The sequence below is a fragment of the Oculina patagonica genome, chromosome 11 (genome assembly GCF_052425735.1).
Source record: "Oculina patagonica isolate OP01 chromosome 11, crgOcupat, whole genome shotgun sequence".
Classification (NCBI taxonomy): domain Eukaryota; kingdom Metazoa; phylum Cnidaria; class Anthozoa; order Scleractinia; family Oculinidae; genus Oculina; species Oculina patagonica.
Window position 1 is genome coordinate 6,998,023 of NC_135768.1, and position 22,777 is coordinate 7,020,799.

Consider the following 22,777-nt stretch of genomic DNA (forward strand, 5'->3'; position numbering starts at 1 on the left):
GGTGTATTCATAGTGAGTTCAGCTTATGAACAACTATTTGTTACTTTGTTTAAATGTCGACGGTACTAGCGGTCGTCACTCAACTGCAACACTGGATTACTGAAAATCTCCGTTTTTCACGTTTTTCGTGTGTTTCACGTCTGGGAACTTTCATGCAAAACGACAGTTCAGCCAGTAGCAGGAATCTCGCCGTGCCACAACATTGTACTTTAAAACATTTGTCATCAAGGTAATGCAATCCTTACAGTTTTTGTTTGATTCCAAGTGTAATGGTAAAAGGCTCTGTTATATGAACCTGGTAAGGCATTGTGTGCCGTGCTTTGGAGGAGAATGATCAATTTTAAAAATGAAAGGTTGTGTTTTATTATTTCCGCATGACTTTTTGGCACTGTGTAACGAAGCACTTTCAGTTTCGAGAGCGTGACACAAGTCCGACCAAGCAAATGACATCTGGCTCGATCAGTAAATTAGACGAGGGGAAAACTTAAAGTTGGCAACACACTTTGCCCATACTAAACTGACATGTTCTTTCAGCAAACAACATTTTTGCTCTATCACTTTAAACAGACACTTTCAGAAGCCTAGTTCATGGCCCGATTCGGTGTTGTATGCAATACATTGAGTCACAACCACAAACAACTTTCTAAGAAACAGGGGGTTTCCCTTATGAATATTCCAACTTCATTTTAAGCGTTTGAAAGTGAAAGCTATCACGCGATAAGTCTGAAAACTGCAGCTTATGGATCTGCTCCGTCCAAAGTTATGCAAGTCAGTTATTCCTTACTTCCTTCAAATGAGTGAGGAATATACTCAACAATTGTCTCAAAGAGATTAAGGTGCACGAAGACTAAGGTTTAGTAGCGATATCCTTCGTTACAAGTGGTACGTATTCCTTAACTTATTTGGCTTCGTTTGTCTGATTCATGCACTCTTAAAGTTCAATATTTTGGCGTCGCTTTTAGTTCCTTTTACCTCTTTTATGGTTCAGCATTGCTCAGTGTGATCTTAAAATGTTCTTTATATCGATGCACGTCCCTAGGATAAACGACCTTTGACGCGAGCTTTGCTTGAATAAGATACTTCGAAGGGTTGAGAAGGTTAGAACTCAATAATACAAATGACTTGGAGAAAATTGGCCACGCATGTGGCAGTTTTAATTAAATCAATTATCTCTAAGTCATAACAAAATAAGAAGATCTGAACAGATTAAACGATAATGTAAACGTGGGGCGCCATAAAACGCCACCACAACAATAAAACGAACAGAAATGAATAAACATTCGGAAAAACGGCTAATAGCAGGGAAAACCCGTTGGTCGGCGATGCAATTTTCCCTTTCGTAAACAAGCGATGCCATTTTTAACAGTCGATGCCTTTCCTGGTAACAGTCGATGCCATTTATAATGGTCGATGCCTTTCCCTGTAACAGTCGATGCCATTACTTTGGACCAAATCGCGTGAAAATCGCGTAATATATCCACTGAAAGGTTCTTTCAAACTTCTTGAGAGTATCAGATGTTTGTTTAGAAATGTCAAGCGATTCCAAAAATTATTTTGGTTTTCTAGTTGACGAAATATCCGAGCTCCGGCTCAGCCCGGAAGTAAGAAATATTGAAACAGAAAACCTCGGGCGAAACCAACACCGGTTTTCAAGTGTCGAGAACGTAGCGATTTTATGGTATGCACAAGCTCGTAAAATTCGTCCATTTCGTAGCCTGCGTAGCTGGCGGTATTGTTGGGTTTAGCGCGCACAAGCAAGCAGCGAAGCCGCGACAAACGAGCGGCGCAGCCGCGAGTGGCTTGGGGCGGAGGAGCTGAAATATGTATTTCAGCTCCTCCGCCCCAAGCCACTTGCGGCTGCGCCGCTCGTTTGTCGCGGCTTCGCCGCTTGCTTGTGCGCGCTAAACCCAACAATACCGCCAGCTACGCAGGCTATCCACTTCGAAACCAAAATAAATTTAAGAATCGCTTGGCATTTCTAAACAAACATAGAATATTCTCATTGGGTTACTAAAGTAAATAGAGATATTCATGACATCCATTCATTCGTTTGCGTGAGGTTTTCGCCCGAGGTTTTCTGTTTCAATTTTTCTTACTTCCGGGCTGAGCCAAAAAATTTTTGTGTCGAGAACATAGCGATTTTATGGTATACCGAAGCTCGGATGTTTCGTCAACTAGAAAACCAAAATAATTTTTGGAATCGCTTGACATTTCTAAACAAACATCTGATACTCTCAAGAAGTTTGAAAGAACCTTTCAGTGGATATATTACGCGATTTTCACGCGCTTTGGTCCAAAGTAATGGCATCGACTGTTACCAGGAAAGGCATCGACTGTTAAAAATGGCATCGCTTGTTTACGAAAGGGAAAATTGCGTCGGCGATAAGCGGTGGTGGAGGGAAATATTTTCTTGAGCTCTCGACACTTCAATGGCGAGGAATAAAAGGACGAATTAAGCGATTGTTTCTGCTTTTACATAGCTAACTCCGCCCTAAAACGTTATTGGTTCAACTTTGTACCTGGTACGGAACCTCCCAACGGGTTATCAAATGGACATGCCTCGACATAAACAACATTATGTCTAAACATAATGTTTGGTTTTTTACGCATTTATACTGCACGTGACTCCAAATATAGGGTTTACTAATGTTCATAAATGCAGGAATTGAATTGGTTCTCGAATATATGATAGGTTTCAGTTGCATTGAGGAAACTTGAAAACTTTCTTTAATAAATTTCGATTCTGAGGCCAAAATATTGCATCAGCAGTTTAATTCAGCACGGTATCAATAGCGCACGACTGGAATCCGTCGCTATTGGGTTATGATATCATTGGGAATGTGTGATTCGATCGGCAAAGATTTGGTTACGTGGTGTGCAGTTTCGAATGTATTATAAGCTAGGTTTAAAATCCATATTATGTCATGGAAAGAAGCTTAAACATAACACACCAATTTTATGTGGTCTGAATTTGTCCAAAACCCACTGCCTGTAATTTAATGTTTCTTTTACAACGACACCATATTTGAAACGCTTCTAAATGTTTATGTTGAAAGCGCGAGTTACTCGAAATTGAAAGTAATTTGAATTATTCAGAGATTGAAGTGTTTCAGTTTTCTCAGAAACAGGGGGTTCCCCTTATGAATATTCTACCTCTACTTTAACAATCGCGCATATTAAACCAGATTTCTTCCGCAGGTGAATAAATGCGAGTGTTCCACGTGCCTTTTAATAAATACTTTTTTCCTAATGTCTTAAAAAGATCAACATGAGACGGAAATTCAGTTATTTTATGCGCCCCATTTTTGGCAGTGAATTGCAATATCAGATTCTTTTTATATTTTAATGGGCATAAATCTTAAGTGCAAACGCTATTGTGTAACTTTTGTGTAGTGATGATCTGTGATTAATTATCTGTTGTGTAATTAATTCGGCCTTTGTCTAACGTGGAGTTTTGACTCTAACTATAGGATTTCATTTTAAACGATCAGTAATCTCAAGCAGTAAAATCTCCCAACATCCATGGCGGGGAGTCCAATCAAAGTTGCCAGTGAAAGTGACGTCACACCACCGGCTGACGAAACACTGGATTTTGATGACGACAATTTAAGAGGTGAGCGGAACCGATTTAAAGGGACTGTGTCACGGCTGAGTTAAGTTTATTTTATCAAGTTTTGCCAAATACTCGCTATGAAACTTAATGTTTGCAAAGGAATTGCTTCTATGGATCTAAACGACAAAACCATAGCTTCACTGCAACCAGATGTGTCTCCCGGGGATTATAATTTAAAGATACAAGCAAACGAGATTAACTTTGCATGAAAACTGTTCAGCCCAAAAGTATTTCAAAACCCATATCGCAATCCGTTTCAATCTTCGTCACTTTTTGCCATCCGTAGTATCTTTTGTATTTGCTGTGTTATTGAAATGTTTCTTCTGTTTTAACCGGTTGTTTTTGTATTTCACCGAATGTGATGGCTATTACCCATGCCTAAATTTGGCTAAAATCCGTGACACAGTTCAGTTAGTTGAACTGGATCAAATCTTGAAAATGCTATTACTTGGGTTTGTTTCAAGATTATGATGACTAGTCGCGCTACGCTGTAAGACGGATTACCCTGTTAATGGTTAACGTTTTGGAAATTAACTTAAATAGTAATATAAACTATCAGTATGGAAGAACGATCTCATTTGGAGCAAGCTGTTACAAACTGTAAAGATCACGTTCAATTCCTTTCGTTTTAGCAATAGCTGACGTTTATAAGAATCAAGGAAACGAAGAATATAAAAAGAAAGATTTTATCAACGCCATTCACTTCTACACGGAAGGAATTAAAGTTAACTGCAAGGATGAAGAACTGAATGCGAAGCTGTACAGCAACAGGGCCATAGCACAGTTTTACTTGGGTGAGAAGTAGTAGTAAGTGATGGGTCTGACAAATACCACTTGGGTAGTAGTCGTTTTTTTTGCCGGCGGGCCCTAAAAGCCGATTTTACCCCCCATTTTTGTGGGCAAAAAAAGCAAGAGAGAGAGAGTGGAAGCATGCCACGCCCGAGCGAGCAAAGCTCGTGGGTGCGCAGCACTCACACAGGGAGAGCAGGGTGGGAGGGAGAGCAGGGTGGGTGGGGAAGCGCGGGGTGGGGGGTGGCGTGAGCGCCGCGAGCGGTGGTATGTCAATTGAACAAATGTGACTACTGAGTACATGGCTCGCAGTGATACCTCGTCTGCCGCGAACAAAGCTTTGAACTTAATGGATGCCCCGATCCCACTTGGAGTGCAAAGGAGATTGACCGAAGCCCGTTGCAAGCGCAAAAGTATCCACTGAAACCGCCTCGGCGCCGGCCCCGCGAGAAAAAAGAGAGGAACAACCAAAGGGAATTTGACCCTTTTCCGCCGCACGGAAACCGGGAGGTAACAAATTACCAGAATGAGATTTTGAATCTTTTTGATGTCGCGGAAAACGAGGGGGAAGAAAATAGTGGCCGGCGTTTTATTCGATGGCGTTTTACCAGAGGTTTGGAAAACGATCTTACACCAAACTTTATGCAAAAAATCCGAGAAAACGTAGGCACAGCGTTTTATATCAGGCATACTTACTCGTATTGGTTGCGCAACATGGATGATGGTACGGTCATTGTTTACTACACTAATAATAAAGGCTCACCTTGGATTAACAGGCTTTCTGCAGCGAAAAAGTGGTTGACCGAACAGGAGACGAAACGCCTGGCCTTTGACAATATCAAAAGACCTTCTACAAAGTGGGTGTTTTATGGCTTTTTTGATGCTGAAGTAAAGGTTGTGCTTGACCGACGACCTCTGTTAGGCACGGGACCCTTACCATGTTGGCTTCGCAATCTTGCGCATGGCAGGTTGCTGGTTGCGCTGGACACCTATCAAGATAATTTGTGTTTGTGGCGTTGTCTTGCTGTGCACCGAGGGGCGCGTTTTGATCGAAGCACGGTAGCAGCCCGACGGCTTGCAAAGAGTTTTTACAAACTCGGAACTGAGCCGATCAACTGCCCCAAAACATCTCTTGATGAATTGGATAAAGTTGAAAGGCATTTGAACCTGGGCACAGATTTTTCTGATTGGCTCGGCATCCGAGTTTACGAGCCTATGCGTGAAAAAAATGGGGAAGTTGTATGGCACTTAAGAAGAAACTCACCCGCCAAGCTGACGAACATTTTGACAATTGGCATTTATGAAGGGCACGCGTTTGTAATAAGAGATATTGAAAGGTTGGCCAAGACGTTTGCATGTGCCCATTGCAACGCAAGATTCACAAAAGCCAACCACCTGAAACGGCATCATGAAACGTGCAGCCAAGGAAAAACAATAATTTATTGCCCAGCCGAAAAGGTTGAAGAACCGCAGACAAGCTTTGAGAAGGCTTTTTATCCGAACCCCCAAGCTTCCAAAGAATCGCTTTGCTGGCTTGACCAAGAAGCCAAGCGGCGCAAAATTCACATACACCACGCAATGTGCGGCCACGGTGGCGAGCGTTGGGTTGGGGGTGCGCCTGTTGACGGGTTTGACCCCATTACCAAAACGGTATTTCAATACCACGGTTGTTATTGGCACGGGTGTCTGAAATGTTACCCACAAGAACGCGGTAAAATCATATGTCGTGGCCAGACGCGTCAAGACAGGTTTTTAGCCACAATGAAACGCTCAAGTTGGCTACGACTGACCGGCTACCGTGTGGTTGAGACCTGGGCGTGCGAAGTAGGGGAAAACGAGCTTGACGCGCCGCGGGCGCAGACAAAAAGCTATCCGCACGCGATTTTGTACGATTTTGAGGCGTATGGTGACAATAAACAGAGAAAGGAACAAACGTCAGCGCTCACGACCGAAAACACACATGTGCCAATCTCGGTAAGCATTGGCGACACCCTTGAAAGAGAACCCACCCACATTTGTGAAAGAGACCCGGCGGAGCTGGTCCGCAAGTTCATGGAAGAGCTGGAGAGACGCGGAAAAAACATTCGGACCCAAGTAAGAGCAGAATTTATGCCAAAAGACGTTGGCCTGCTTCCCAAAGCGCAGCGTCAAAAAATTGAGGAATGGTGCAACCAAGTTCCTGTAGTTGGGTTTAACTCGGGCAGTTACGATCTGAATTTGATCAAAAATTACTTTGTAGGCCGCCTTGCCGACACAACTGGCAAAGTCAGAGTGGCGAAAAACTGTAACAAAATCATGTTTTTGCTTACTCCGAGCTTTCGTTTTCTTGACATTATTAACTACCTTGGGCCGGGAACAAGCTATGAAAAGTGGGTAAAGGCCTATGGGAGCGAGGCCCAAAAATCGTGGTTTCCTTATGAATGGTTTGACACTCCTGAAAAGCTTGATTATCCAGGTTTGCCAGATTATTTCATTTGTCACCAACCGGGCTCGGCTTGCCAGCCTTGGTATTCAAAGTTGAAAAACTCTTTTGTGCTAAAACTTTCAGAATGGAAAGCTTGTAAAAAACTGTTTCGAGAAAAGGGCATGCGCACCTTCGCAGACTGGCTGCGTTATTACAATAATCTTGATGTGACTCCCGGCCTGGAAGCTCTTGAAAAGATGAAAGCTTTTTACACTGAAAAGAGGATTGACATTTTTAAAGACGCAGTTAGTATTCCCGGAGTAAGCTTACATTACCTGCTCAGAGGATCTGTTGAAAGAGGGGCGGAACTTTACTCACCTGGTAGAGCCGCGTACGAAATGCTGAAAGAGGCTGTTGTTGGCGGGCCAAGCATAGTATTTACGAGGCACCACGAGGTCGGCGTCACAAAAATCAGAGATCACCAGTACTCTGATCCGCATCTTTGCAAAAACATTGTTGGCTACGATGCGAATGCCCTTTATCTGTCAACAATGTTGCAAGACATGCCCTGCGGAAAGGAAGAAGTCCGCGACTTCACAGGAGGCCTTCAAGAAGTGTGGGCGAAGGTGCTGACGAAAAATTTGAAAGGAGAATATGCAGCTGATGTGGCCAAATGGTTTGGATTTGCAGAAGTAGACATAGAAATTCCAAAAGAGCTGTGGAAAAAGTTTGAAGAGATGCCGCCATTTTTTCACAATAAAGAGGTCCCGGGAGGGCTTGTCCCACAACACATGTATGAATACTTGAAAAGAACAAAAAGAAATCGCGGAAATGGTAAAAAGCTCGTTGGAGCCCTTTCTGCCAAAAAGATTCTTTTGTATGCTCCACTGCTGCGCTGGTATGTGGAACACGGGGCAGTAATTACTGCGGTGCACCGAACGATTGACTACGAACCGAAAAAAATCTTCAACTGGTTCGTGGAACAAGTGACAGAGGCGCGAAGAACAGGTGATGTTGAGAGGTGCAAGGCCTTGCTGGCAGACGTGTTTAAGCTGTTGGGAAACAGCGCTTACGGGAAGCTGATCGAGGCCCTTGAAAGGCAAACAAACGTGATTTATACGAAAGACGAAAAAGTGGTTGACCGAGCTCTGCGAAGCGCGTATTTTAGCGACTTAGATGAAATTGGGGAAGCGTACGAGCTGGAAAGCCGCAAGCCAAGAATAACGATCAACAGGCCTTTTCAAGTTGGGATCGCGGTTTACCAGTTGGCGAAGCTGCGCATTTTGGAATTTTACTATGACTTTTTGGATAAGTATGTTGATAGAAAGGACTTTGAGCTGATTCAGATGGACACGGACAGCTGCTACATGGCCATTTCTGCTTCGAAGCTTGAGGACATCGTAAAACCTGAGCTAAAACAAGAATTCGAGGCCCAAAAAAAACAATGGCTGGCTTGGGACAAGTGGAGCGGCCGCACGCCCGGTCTCTTTAAGCTGGAGTGTGTGGGTAGCCGGATGATTGCTCTCTGCCCAAAGTGTTATTTTATCGAGGAACAAGATGGAGAAAAAAAGAAGTTTAGCACCAAGGGTATGTCAAAGGCGCAAAACGAAGTGACTTGGCAGCGTTTCAAGGCCGCTCTTGAAGGCAGTGTGGATAAAGCGAGTAACAGAGGCTTCCGTATGAAGGAAGGAAAAATGGTAACTTACGAGCAGGAAAAACTGGGTTTGAGCGCCTATTACGACAAACGTTGGGTGCTTGAAGATGGAATACATACCGAACCGATTGAATATCACCTTTAGCTGGCATTGACTGGTGGAAGGGAGGTATTAGGAGGTACGGCGAGCAGCTCCTCGCGCACAAAGCCGCGCTTGGGGCCGTCTTGCAAGTAATACAGAACAGGTTCGTTCGGTTTCATTACAGCTCTTTCAAGCGAAAAGACTTTTAAAGACCAGATTGGATCGGTGGCACGTTTCTCCCCACCTTCTAACTCACCCGGCTGGTACAAATACCTAACATTCACGAAGGAGGGGAGCTTTTTTTCGCTCTTACCAACAGGCCTCAAATAAGGAGTCGACGGCTTGGTAGCAATGGCTTTCACTTTAATAGCTTCTGAGGGTTTTTTGCCTGTTAGCCTTGTGACTTCGTTGTTCAGAGCGGCAACAACTTCAGGAAGCCGTTTCACCCAAGCAGTAGAACGCTGGCCCTCAGGGAGCCGCATTTCAACGGCGTACTGGTGACCGAACAGGCGCTCTGCCAGAGTGCGGTTGAAACGTTCAACAATGGCTTGATCTCTGTGAATATTAACACGCCCGCGCCTAATATAGGTTTTGCGATTTTCCATTTCTTTGGTAACAGCGCCCATGAATTCGCGACCAGGGTCAACTTGAAGCATCTGTGGCCATTTTAGTGCACTTCGCCTGTAAATTGTCTGAAAACCTTTTGCAACCTCAGTTGAATCTTTGGAGGTCAAAGGCTCGGCCTCTTTGTAACGGCTGGCAACGTCAACAACAGTCAGAGCGTATTTGTAAACTTTTCGCCCTCGCGGCAGTTTGTCGTGTGGCAGAAAAAGAAGGTCCGCCTGGTGGACCGCGTTTGGAGTAGAAACATCGAATTTTGGGCGAGGAACGTATCGGGGTGCCGGAAGGTAGATCTGCCAAAGGGCCTGCTTAACTAGCCACTTTTTTGCGGCATCTTCGGAAACCTTGGCAGCCTCGGCTAATTTTTTTATCGCAGCAATTCCTTTCCAGTAGCCCTGGGGGCTATAGTAGACTTTTGAGATCTTTGCATCCATGCGAGCATTCGTGCGGTGTCACAACGTGACTGTGTATACAAGAAAAAAAAGAAACGTTTAAAGAAACCGAAAGGCAGCGTACCCAAGTGCAAGCGCGCCAGCGCCAACGAACATAAGTTCACCTTGTTTCTGCTGCTCACTTGGCTGATAAAAATCAGAGAACTTGGGTTCTTTCGGAGGAATCATTTGTTTGTCAGGATGTGCCTGGTTGTAGAGTTTGAAAGCGTAGTCAGTGTTTGTGAAGTTCTGTTTGGCCTGCTCTTTTATTTCCGCGTTGGTTTGTATCCAGTCGAGGAGCTTGGTGCGGTCGCGAGAGTATTTAGCGTAAGCTGCCTGGTAAGCCTCTAGAGCTTTGTCGTGTCTTTCTTTTTCTTTCAAAGCGGCGTCATCTCCACCACCCAAATATTGGGCAAGGTAGTTGCCGCCAATGAAAGCAGCAGCGTTCAAGATAGCTCCGCCAGCCATAATCGCGACGCTTGCCATTGTGTGTTTTTGTTCTTATATTATGATATTTTTTTTTAATTGGTGGGGAGAATTTTCTGGTCCTCGAGATACTGTTTAAGTGCAACGCTGCCAGCCATGACGGCTGTGAACTTTACATAGTTCATAAAACTGCTGCTTGGGTCGGATGTGAAGTTTTCTTTTACAACTTTTTTGGCAGCCCAGCCGATTCCGGCGGCAAGGCCAGTGAGAGTCGCGGCATCCATGAGTGTTTTTACGAGTTTGTTGTCAGACATGGTGTTTGTTATAAAATAAAAATAAATATTTAAATTGAAAAATAATTTTATGAATTCTTTTAATCTCATCAAAGAGTTCTAATAAAAAAAAAGTTAATTGCTGAAGTCAGAAAGTAAAACAGAAATCACTTTCTTAAAAACTTTAGTTGGACAAACACATCATGCCACATGGAATTAAAGATTTTTTCCATTTCAGCACACATCAAACTTTTTGCTTCTTCAATCTTCTCTTTTCTTTTTTCTTCATTTTCTATTTTTTCATACTCTTTTTCAAGTTTTATTAAATCCTCATACTGCCTGTTTAAACTTTCCACAGTTTTTTCATCAATAGCAATAAAATTTTTTAATTCTTCTGGTTTCAGCTGGTTAAAAAAGGCTTTTGTCCCTTCCAAAGCAGCTGTTGCTCGTGCCTCATCTTCTTCGAAGAATTTCCCAAAGAACTCGGCACAGAGACCCAACAAAACAAAGCTTCCAAAATCCATTGGGTCAGGCATAGTGTATGTCTTCGTGTCGGTCATCGTGTTTTGTATACTTTAAAAATCAAATGTTTAAATGAAAATTATTTAATAATTTTTTTAATCCATCGGACGGATTCCTCTTTTTGAGCCATTTTGTTTTGTTGGTTGCGGAATTCTAGAGCCCGTTTGGCGCGTGTCTGAAGAACGCGTTGCAACCCTTCCAATACTTTCTGCTGTAACTGGTGTGTCATCAGTTATAAGAGTTGGCGGAGATTTAAATGTTGGACTTCTTTTTTCGTTTATAAAGGCTTTTATGTCTTCGCGTTTCACATAAGTTGTAACGATTGCAACGCCGATACCAAGCAAAGATATCCATTGATTTGTGGTGAGACCGCTTGATTGCGGCTGAGCCTCGGGCGGAGCTGGTTCCGTTACGGCCGGTGGTGTTACATTTCGGGACCCTTGTGGTCCCCGTCCTCCGGACAGCTTTGCAGATGCAGATTTCTTTTCCTTTTCTTTTGCAATTATTGCAGCAGCCTCGATAGAAGCTTTTTTCTGTGCTTCACGAGCCTGTTTTGTTTTTTCAGCTGCAAGCTTGCCAGCAGCCACTCGCTTTGGATTTTTGGCAGGTTTTGTTGCAGGAGTTGTTGAAGTGACTTGTGGAACGTTTTCTTGAACAACTGCAGGTTCGCTCGGTATTTGTGTTTCAGGGTCCGCCATTTATTAGAAAAAATAATAATATTTAAATGAAAAATGCTTAGCAAACTTTTTTGGTCAGCATTTAATGAGCATTGTTCAGTAATTACTTAGCATTTTCTTAGCATTGCTTAGTAATTTACTCAGGAAGATCTTTATGCTCGCTTTCTAGAGTCGCTTGTGGTGCTGTGCTGTAATCAATGTGCTTTGCCGTTATCAAAGCAACAGAAGCTGGAGCAAGAAACTTGCCGTATTTGAAAGACAAACCGCCGACAAGATTGGAAAGCTCGTTGTTGATGATGTAGTCATTTTTAAGCTCTTTTTGCAAAGCTTCAATATTTTTTAAGGGCACGAACAGACTTGCGGCTTTCGTAAAAAGAGTGAGCGCGCTGTCGATAAGATTTTCTGTGGTCTTGGCCCCAACATACGCTTCGTACCTCTTGAAGTACTTTTCGACGTCTTTGTCGGTCAAGCGCTTTACCTGATCGTGAGTTAGCTGCACACCGATTGCTTCTTTAGACTTGCCTGTTGAAACAAGTCTTGCAAGCTGTTCACGTAAAGCTGGAATGTCAGGTCCCGCTGCTTGCATCTCTGACGGCATACTGCCTGGTTCAGGTTCTAGCATTTCCATTACGGACGTTTCCAACATAATTCGTTCACTTGCAGTGATATCAGTGGAAGTTGCGAACGGGTCAGCCATTTATTACTCTAAAAAATATGTTCAATAAAAAAATTCTGTGCCGTAAGGGTGGCGATGAGAAATAACAAGATGCGAAAACTTATTTTTTTTCAGCTTTGAAATGACTTCTTTGTAATCTTCATGGGAAAGTTCGCCAGCGTAATCCTCAAAGATTGCCTTCGTGGTCTTGGCAGAGGGGGTGTAAAAGAAAACAATTGACGCAACATTTTCGCGGAATGAGGCTGTTATGCTTGTCAATTTTTGAGTTAACACCCATACGCTCAAACCTGCGTGGCGAGCAGAGAAAGCAAGATTCACCAATTCACCTGTTCTTCCTTTTACATCTTTCGATGCAGCACAGTCGTCGAGGATGATAAGCGTGTTCGCACCCTCAAAAAGAAATCTTGAAAACCTTAACCAAGATTCAACCTCGTGCTGCTCGCAAATGAAAACAAAAAATCGAAGATCTTCCTCAGCAAAGCGATAATAAGTCTTGTTGTGCGCAAAAGTCGGGCAGATGAGCACGATGTAGTCAAACTTGCCTCGGAAAGGGCCACAAAGCTGATTGACTACGTACCTTGTTTTTCCTGAGTTCGTTGGTCCCACAATGAGAGCGTTGAAGGGTATGTTGGAAGGATCCATCTTCGTTCGTATATTAATAAAGCACAGATTCTAACTGCCTGCCAATTATATTCATTTGGGCGTCGCTGATTACGTAAATGTGGCAGTTCAAATTACCTGAGCCGCTTGTTTTCCTCTCTAGCTCAAGCTGGACACCGTCCTTTGTGTTCACAAGGCGCGTGCCGCTTCCGTGCATCGAGTGGTCAGCCATGGAACGCAGATCAATCAGAAGGCCGAACTTGTCTTCTGTGTAAAACTTTTGCAGGGCCATGTGCTGCGTTTTATTTTTTTCTTTCATGTAGAATCTTTTAACTTCTTCCCATATGTCCATTCCTTCGATGCCGTTGTTGTACAGCATGTTTGGCGAGCCGTTGACAGTGACGCTTACTTTTGTAAGGTCTGGGTTAATGTACTTTTCCGAGATCCTTGCACCTTTGGCATATTGCTCTATAAAAAGTAGCAAGATACCTTTTAGGGACCTCCTCTGAGGGTTGACCTTAAGATTCAGACGTGTGTCGGATCCTTTTGCAAAAGTAACAACTTCGGCACGCTGGATGTGGTCGTAAGCGAACTCTTTGCCGCCCGAGTAAGCGCTGAACGCCTCATCTGCAATTTCCTTGCTTCTTATCATTTCGTACTCTAGCTGTATGTTTGTCAGCTTGTATTTCAGTTTTGTTGCATCTGAGCCTCTTACAACATGTTCGGCTGCCGCGAGCTTCAGTTCGAACAGAAGATCGTTGTATAGTGCCTGTGGATAAAATGCTCCGTGGTCAGTTAAAATCTGGTGATCCAGACGGATGCGGTATTTATTACCATATAGCTCATTCAGCTTTTTTTCTGCGTCGACTCCTGAAGTTTTCTTATCGCCAGCATTTGAGCGAATTTTGTTGAGGTCCTCGCTCTGAATGCCCTCTGGCACCCTGTCGTCGCGCTCCTCCTGCGAAAGGAAAAAATCCTCAAATATTTTGTAGATGTCATAGCCAACCGTGTCCTGCACGACGGTGCCTTCGTACTTTACAACAAACTTGTCGACCAGAGCTCGGCTGACGTTGTCAACCAGAAAGTTGTTGGCATGGCCTCCGCTCAAGTCGATGTTGAAGCGCAGCGCCAGCGAGCCAGGCACAATGACCTCGTTTTCGTTCAGCTTTGGCACTGAAACATACAACGTTTCCTCTGGATTGGCTTCAGTGCGGTCAAAAGTGATTCGTTTTACAGCTCGCTCGGCTTTCAGTGCGCCGAGGGTTTTCTCTACGCGTCCCGGTCGAAGGTTTTCTTGAACAGCAGCCATCTCTCGATTGGTTTTATTGTTAAATTGAAAAGTTTAATTTGAAAATATATATAAATTACGTGATGGCAACAGGTGGTGGTGATTTTGGATACGAGGACCCTGATTTGGACCGAGATCTTGACCACAACAGTGATAACGATGATGAAGAGGAACAAGAGGTCGACACAACCCGACCATTTCAGCCCGGGATGGTATCCACACCCTACCATGGGGGTGAACAACATGAAATGCAAACAATGCAGCACGAACAGAGCGGGCTGCCAGAAACATCCTACGACGAAACACCTTTGCTTGAAAGAACCCCTTCAATAAGTGATCTTCAAAATGAAAGTAATTTGCGACAAAAACTAAAAAAAGCAGTAGACATGATAAAAGGCAAATTTCCCAAAGCAAACTTTGAAAAAATAAAAATCAGAAGAGGCAAAGGGAAAAATGAGGGTAAAATTGTTGCTGTAGGAACAAAAAAAGGCGAGTACAAGATTCTAAAAGAAAATGAGTCAGGCTTCATGAAAAGCTTTTTAGACAGCTTCAAAGATGAACTTGGGCCGTCAGCTGAAGATATTATTGCTCAAAAAAATGAGAGCATAAGAGATGTACGCCAAACATTAAGAAAAGCTGAACGCCAAAGATTAAGAGAAACTGAAAAACAACTTCAAGAGGCCCAAAAACTCGCATCGGAAAAAGAAAAAGCCGCCCTAGAAGTGCAAGATCTGAGAAACAAAATCGAGCGAACTCAAGCTCAGATTGAAGCACTTACTCAAGAACACGGTTCGAATCTTGAAAGTGATTCAGAACTACGGAGACTGCAGCAACTGAAAAAAAATTATCAAAAGGATCTTGACAACGCGAAAAAAGAGGTGGTGGCCATTGAAAAACAATCGAAGCAGAAGACAAAAGAACAAACACGGGTCGACCAACTCAGGGCAAGCCTCGCTGCCACAGAGAGAGAAAGAAACACTTTGCAAGAAAGGCTCAACGACACAAGAGCGTTGGATGATCTAAAAGAGCAAGAAGCCGAGCTGAAGCGACAAAACGATGAAGATCAAGCAGTAATACAGGATGAAAATACATCCCCCACTGACAAACAAGCTGCTGAAGAAAGAGTTGCTGAAAGAACCGAGGAGCTCGCACGTTTGCAAACACAGATTGCAGAAAGAGAAAGAGCGCTTCCACTTCGTGAGAGGATCAAAGAAATCTTCAAAAAAAATGGCGTGACAGTAACAGCAATCTTTCTTGCTGCTGGTGTCACGATTGGTGCTGTAATTGGTGCCATTACAAACTCTTTGAAGGCTACCGGCAAAGCGTTGGGGAAAGGCTTAAGTGATGTTGGCTCAAAGGTGGCATCAGCTCTGCCCGGTCTTATTGGCTCGATTGTAAGTTTTCTTTTCAAAACAGCTGGTCAAGTAATTGGCTTTCTTGCAGAGCACACCTGGTTGCTTATACTTGCTGCGGTTGCTTTTCTTGTTGAAAGATACATCAAGAAGAGACGTTAACGCATAAGGGCGTAGAGCAAAGCTGCAGCTCCAACCGCACCAACAGCGATAGTTGCTTTGTTTATTTCGTGTGTATCATTGACTTCGACCTTTGTAGCTTTAGCGCTTTGCGCGCTTTCAGCTTTAGCACCTTCTGTGCTCACTGGTGCCGTAGTTTTTTTTGTGTCCCTTTGAGACTCCTTGTGTATAGGATTTGAAGGGTGGCTGTTTGGTGGGTTTACCTTTGATGGTCCTCCGGCCATCAGTTTAAGAGCTGCTTTTTTTGTTGATTTATTAACATCATTATTCAATCCTATTTTCATTCCTGCTACAGCCTGCTTCAGCTGATTGTTGTAGCCGACAACGCTTTCTGTGTTTATCACCATACTACCCGGCATCAGCCAGGCACCAGGGCAGACAGCAAGGTTAAGCCGAACCTTCGCTTCATCGATAGAAAGTTGGTATCTTTGAACTGACTTTGCCAGATCTGGTTGCCTTATAGCGTCTTCAACCAACACGAGGAACTCACTTTGAGCCTCCTTTGCGCGGCCGCCTGTGCCAAGTATGCTACTTCGAACGTTGACCTGCGAACCCAGAATACAGTAGACAAAAGCCTCTATCGACTGGTTTACTCTCGACAAACCTGCCTGAGTCAGCCCTTCTGCGGCGTTAGGACAAAACCAGTCTGCCTGTGCATATGCAGCGTCGTCTGGCTCGATATATTGAATTAAGTTACCCTTGCTTGCAGCTCCCCCTTCGTCCGAAAATTTATCGTAATCGGGATATTTTGCTCCAGAATTTTTCGGACCAATATTTGAGATCCAGATATAAACGTCACCAAGTCCGTGGTTTGCGCCTCTTGTGAAACGAAAATCGCTTGACGGGTCGACACCGAACTCAGCGCATATTCTTTTGTACGAAGCCACGTCGTACTTGTTGTCGAACTGGCTAAACGTTGGGTCGCCAGGCAAGGCACTTACGCTCTGAATTCCCCCCATCTGAAACAATATTCGCCTTATTGTGAAATAAACGTGAAAAAGGTAAAAATTTCGCACAACAGGCGGCAAACTGAGAGCTGAGTGTTCTTCATCAAAAATTTCACGACTTATCCCACTGCCTGTTGTCGCGCACCAGACAGCAAAGTTAAGTTGCTGAGGCCAGTAGCCCATATTTTGGCTAGCAAGCCACCTTTTTGACTCTTTTCCTGATGTATGCTTCAGTTTTGTTTTTTGAAAAATCTCTCTTAATTTCGTTGTGAAATATTGATCTGGTGTGACGTAGATGTTTATTTGGCTGTTAAATATTTTTTTCAAACTTGGTGCGGCTTCGTGAAATACAACCGCGGGAATTGGCAAAGATGAGCCTTTTGCGCCGCTTGGTGACAGCTGTTGTGGAAAACCGCCTGAAATTTGATTTACCCCCAGTGCTTTTTTCATCTCTGGGCTCCAATATTTGCTGTCTGAGCCAAAAACATTTATCAAATGGCCTTGCTCTGCCTTGTAATAAATGTCTGCCGTTGCTGTGTGGTTGTACGCGAACTCAACCTGTGCAACAAATTTTGTTTGGTCAGCGTTTGGATATTTTGCAAGAAAAGGTTTCCACGCATTGTCTTTTGCCGCTTCAGAAATTTTAGTTGCTTCTGGGGTTTTCATCCACTTCATAAAATCTCTTTCTTTGGAACAAGATTGAGAAAGATCAGCTCTCGGAATAGGCGGCGCCATTTTATATTAAAGATTTATTTTTCAAAAGATAATTATAAAGATGGTTGTGCTCACAATCGACGCGAGTTCCAACGGGGAAGCTGTTTACTTTGACCAGCCAATTGAAAAACCAAGGTTTATCAGCCTGCTGTCATGCTCGTTACAAAACAGCTGGCATAATCTGGAAGAAATTGGCTCCATAAGCATTAAACAAAACAATGTGAGCAACAATGTTGCTGTTTTTTTCCCAGGCAACTACAATTTTGATGAAATTACAACTTACCTGACTAATAAGTTCAAAGATCAACAAAAGCTAACAGTAAAAAGGGATGATTTAAAAAGAGGCTTTTCAATAACAAAAACAAAAAGTATTGAAAGCTTTTCTTTTGATAAAAATCTTTCTAAACTTTTTAAGAACACAATTGTTGATGCTTCTAACGCAAGAATTGAAGATTTTACTATACCAGACTTTTATTACATTCACTGCGATTTACTTTCCAAAGAAAATAACTTGTATAATGGAAAGCCAAGTGACATTCTCGCTTGTGTACCAATAACCGGGAAACCTTATGATTTGGTTCATTACCCTCAAAATTTTATCAATAATTCACGTCGAATCGACGCTGTTCAGAGTGTGAACAGTGTCACATTGACCGTCAAAGACAAAACTGGCAGTAAGTTTGACTTTGTTGGAGCTCCGCTGCATTTTGAATTAGAATTAAATTAATATTTTTTTATTGTATACGAGACCATGTCATCTGCTAATGTTCTTCCGAGTGCCCCTGCTTATGGTGTAAGCGAAGAAAACAGCGTAAAACAAACACTGTATCCTGCTTTGCCAAATCAACCAGAAAACTTTAGGTTAACAAAAATCAATCAAATTTGTTCGGATTTTGACAAAGAAGTTGCTAAATACCGAGCTGTTTTGAAAAAGTATAAAAAGGTGAAGTCTGTTTTCCATTATTCCGCAATTTTAATGGGTGGTTTGTCCAGTGTTCTCTCTGCTTCCAGTCTTGGCACCGCGGTAACGGTCGTTGGTTTGCCGGTAAGCGTTCCTCTCGCTGCATGTGCTGCCATTACAGGCGTTTTGTCTGCCGCTTTCACTGGAGCAAGTAAAAAACTTGAACCAAAAATTTTGAAAAATAATGAAATTACTTCGCTTGCTGTTGCCAAACGTGAAACAGTCAATAGACTTGTTTCTGCCGCTCTCATTGACAATAAAGTTGATGACAAAGAGTTCCAAATTATTTTGGATGAATATTCTCGTTACATGGCTCTCAAAGAGTCTGTTCGCAGGCACCTTTCAAAAAATTTAAGCCAAAAAAAGCCATCTCCACAGCCGGACATTGAGAAATTGAGAAATGAGATAAAAAAACAAGAACTGGAGAAATTAAAAAGACGTCTGTCAGCCGAGTCGAAATCAGATTTGAGAAAATGAACGCTGGATTTAATCTGACTGTTCAAAAAAATAAATATAACATTTGAGGCTGTGTTCTTTTTTTCCACGATCCACGATCCACGATTCTGATTTTCCCAAAGTCCCAATCCCCCTCAGCCTGCCTGTCACGCTCTGACTGCGACAAAATATTTTAGCGGCCGCCAGCGAAAGACGGGTAACACGCATTTATTTAGGTGAGAGCGGGGGGTTATTTGACTTTTATTTTTTTTTTGCTTGGGAGCCGTTGTATTTATTAATATATAAGCAATCAATAAACAAAACAAGTGTGTAAAGTAAAATAATTTTATTCAGTTGCTAAGTTAAATGTTTCTTGACAACGGCGGACATACCATGTCCGCGGTAACTAAGGTAAATTGTTCGTTGACAACGGCGGACATTTCATGGCCGCGGTATCCAAGGTAAACAATTCCTTGACAACGGCGGACATTTCATGGCCGCGGTATCCAAGGTAAACAATTCCTTAACAACGGCGGACATTTCATGGCCACGGTATCTAGGCAAGAGCTCCTTGACAACGGCGGACATCTATGGCCACGGTATCTAGGCAAGAGCTCCTTGACAACGGCGGACATCTATGGCCACGGTATCTATGGAAAATTGTTCGTTGACAACAGCGGACATCTCTTCACGCGACAAAGCATCTGATTGTTGTCCGTAATTGCTTCGGTTTCGTGAAGCGAAGGCACGAATAGCCGATGTTAAATATTATAATCGGACCCTCGTTTGTCGTTTCCAAATGATTCATGGCCGTAAGCTGTGTCTTTTGCTTCTTTTTCAATGAAGGTTTGATAAACGTCTTTATACATCGGCGATGCTTGCTTGTGTGATGCAAAAAAGCTTATGTGAATAATATAAAGTTATAATTTTAACTGTGATTGGTCGCAAAAGACGTCATTACATCGGGAAATAACCTATTAACTAAAAATAGTAATGACGCTTGGTAAATAAACTTACCGGGATCTTATATTGTTCTTTTATGTGCTAGAAAGTTCTCAGCTCAATATTTGCATGTGAGTTATATTGTTGTTGAATAAATAATTCGCAAAACACAGGCGATTTGCTTTATTTTAACCGAACTTTCTACTCCCGTTTGGCAAAATGAGGTCAGACAGATAACATATCAAGTCGTGAATGCAATGCTTGAAGCAGAAAAAAAATAAACAGGCCCAATTGAGTCCGATGTTTCGGGAAAGTTCTTTCGATCGATCGATAAACTTCTGTGATCAAATCCTGTTATTTCTCGATTTCTTCTCTTCGCTTCACTTCGCCAGCTTCTGTGGGGGCACAAAAAATTACAGCGCGTTAACTGAGCGTATTTTTTTTGTAATATCTGTTCTGTTTCGTTTTTTATCGGCCCAAACACTAAATCCTGATTAGGCCGCCATGTTTCTTTCTGCTCGTCCAAGGGCCTGAGAACTAGAAATATGGTTTCCAGACTCTCTCTGAAAATGTCACGCAACTCACGTAAGCCGCTCGCGATTTTGCGTGCCGCTAGCAGGGCAACCATTTTTCTGTCAAAAAACGTTTGCACTTGTCAGACAATTTTTTCATGTTTCACGTGTGTTTGTCAGTGCGGCGTGTTTCATTCGATGTTTCTTCTCTTTTATGTTCTGGTCTGTTTGGACGCTAGTCTTGTCTGTGGTGAGTCGGATGTTGATAGATTGATTTCCTTCCTTTCCCTTCTTGGTGTAGAAAAATCAGCACACAGGTGGCGCCCTGGCGCGGGCCGTAGAGGTGCCGCCAGCGCCGCAACCGCGCGAGGGGGGAAGGCGCTGCGCGCGCGACCAAGCGACACCAACCGCGAGGGCCATTGGGCGTGACGCACGGCAGCCGGTTGATGCTCTGGACAACCATTTTTTTTGTGGCTGAAAACGGTCGATATATGAAGCATTTTACCGCATTTAAGGCATTTTTCTTTTGGTGTTTTTTGTGTTTCTCTTTTCTTACAATAATACCTTTCATGTGTTCGAAGCGAGTGGCATTGTGTAAACGTTTTCTCGCAAGCTTCGCATTTATAATCTTTTAAAGACCAGACGCTTGCTGATTTTTTAAATGTCTTTCCGTCAATTGAGAGATATTTTTTTTCCACATCCTTGATAGACTTTTGTTTTGGAAGACAAAGACATTCACTTTCACATAAACAAATCAAAGAACACTCGTTCAAATCAAACTGTCTTGCTTTGTTCGCGGCAGACGAGGTATCACTGCGAGCCATGTACTCAGTAGTCACATTTGTTCAATTGACATACCACCGCTCGCGGCGCTCACGCCACCCCCCACCCCGCGCTTCCCCACCCACCCTGCTCTCCCTCCCACCCTGCTCTCCCTGTGTGAGTGCTGCGCACCCACGAGCTTTGCTCGCTCGGGCGTGGCATGCTTCCACTCTCTCTCTCTTGCTTTTTTTGCCCACAAAAATGGGGGGTAAAATCGGCTTTTAGGGCCCGCCGGCAAAAAAAACGACTACTACCCAAGTGGTATTTGTCAGACCCATCACTTACTACTGAAGTTTTGTATTTTATTACTTGATTCCCGTTCCCAGTTTGATCAACTTAAAGCTGTTTGTTGGTCTTGTAGTTTAATTCTAGAGCTAATTTTTCATAAAAATGCTTTGTTATAAAATAAAATGTTCTAAAATTGTATCTACTTGATAGGGAATTATCATGATTCACTTGTTGATGCAAAATCAGCTACGGAATTACAACCAACTTTCCTCAATGCGATTGTAAGAGGTAAGCTAATTTAATAGACAAGTTTACGCCATCAAACTTTTGTTCTGGATAGATTTAGTACACATAATAGAGATCGCATCTCGTTAGTGTTTTTGATTTGGTAAGATTTTAAATAATATACCCATTTTTAGACCTGGAAATTTATGGATCTGAAGTGGAAAATCGTACTCTATGGTATTGAAAAAATAAATTTTTGGCGACCTATCTTGCTGTCTTTTTTGAAGATTAAAAGACCAATGAAAAGAGATAAGTGCCTTAGTGTAAACTAGCTCCTATGGTGCCCTTAAAAATAATACCCAATTTCAGACTGGCAAAAATATCAAAATACATGACCTACTTTTAACCAAGAATGTTCACCAAATGTACCTTACACAGGGTAGTGCCCTCCTCCCTTTCCGTACATTCCTTAGCTTTATCTTTAGCAAATAATAAAGTTATTGAATTTTTTGTCATCAGGAGCGAGTGCCTGTGTTCAACTCAATCAGTTTCAAGAGGCTATGGAGTGGTGCGATAAGGGACTAGCGGTATCTTTTAACAGTGTCTAAATAATGAAACATAAAACATAATTATTGTAAAATGATTGCCCTATTTTTAGCAATTGCGAGCCCGACCAGCTAATTTGTCTAATGGAAAATATCCAACTGGCAACGTGTCCAATACTGACACTGTTCTCGTGCCGTCAGTCCAACTATCATTCCGCGGTTGCCCGACTCTGTCAAACAGGTTGATCACTCGTACGATGACTAACTGAACTGGACGCTTTTTGTTCCTATTACGACTATTAACCGTTTTAAAAATCTTGCATTTCCAGTGATTTAATGTGATTCAATTTCCAGTATTTAATTATTTCACCAATAAAAGCAAATTTATATCCTGCAAAAATATAGAACCGACATGCAAAATAATTTGGCTATGTATTCCCAAACGACCTCAGGCTACAGCATCTAAAGCATTTTTATAACTCTTAACTCAAAAAAGCTTGACAAAGATAACAAGACTTTGTTGGAGTTAAAGGCAAGGTGTGTCAGGGAGCGAAACAAAGTGTTAGAAACTCCAAGTGTTAAAGGCACGGTAGGTTTTAAGTTCCTTCACAAAAAGTTGAAGAAGTTAGCACTATATTTATCCTGAAACAGATAAAAAAAGTCTTCAAAACAATTTAAATGGTGATGTGATACGGAAATTTTCGATGCACGTAAGAGATGTTGCTAATAATTCTATTACAATTGTGACACTGTGCGCAGTGTGGATGCTTATCTGTCGTACTTTTTAAAGTAATTAAAGTTACAACAGGCTCATGATGGGTTTACCCATTCCTGCCCCTCCGTCTCGAGTGTTTATTAA

At 42.6% G+C, this 22,777-nt stretch overlaps 2 protein-coding genes and 1 pseudogene across 3 annotated transcripts in view; 2 read left to right on the top strand and 1 right to left on the bottom strand.

The window, feature by feature from the left end:
• On the top strand, positions 1–22,564 carry LOC144630801 (tetratricopeptide repeat protein 4-like). Its single transcript, XM_078489163.1, has 6 exons — positions 1–229; positions 3,471–3,613; positions 4,246–4,407; positions 21,359–21,436; positions 21,893–21,960; positions 22,415–22,564. Exons 2-6 carry the CDS (start codon positions 3,523–3,525, stop codon positions 22,562–22,564), a joined length of 549 nt encoding a protein of 182 aa, XP_078345289.1. The 5' UTR covers positions 1–229; positions 3,471–3,522.
• The window catches only part of LOC144629554 (histidine N-acetyltransferase-like), a 166,117-nt pseudogene that overhangs the window by 117,780 nt on the left and 25,560 nt on the right, over positions 1–22,777 (top strand). The gene's annotated exons all lie outside the window — the stretch shown is intronic.
• On the bottom strand, positions 12,823–14,076 carry LOC144630802 (uncharacterized). The gene has a single exon (XM_078489164.1). The coding sequence runs from the start codon at positions 14,074–14,076 to the stop codon at positions 12,823–12,825; it is 1,254 nt and encodes a 417-aa protein (XP_078345290.1).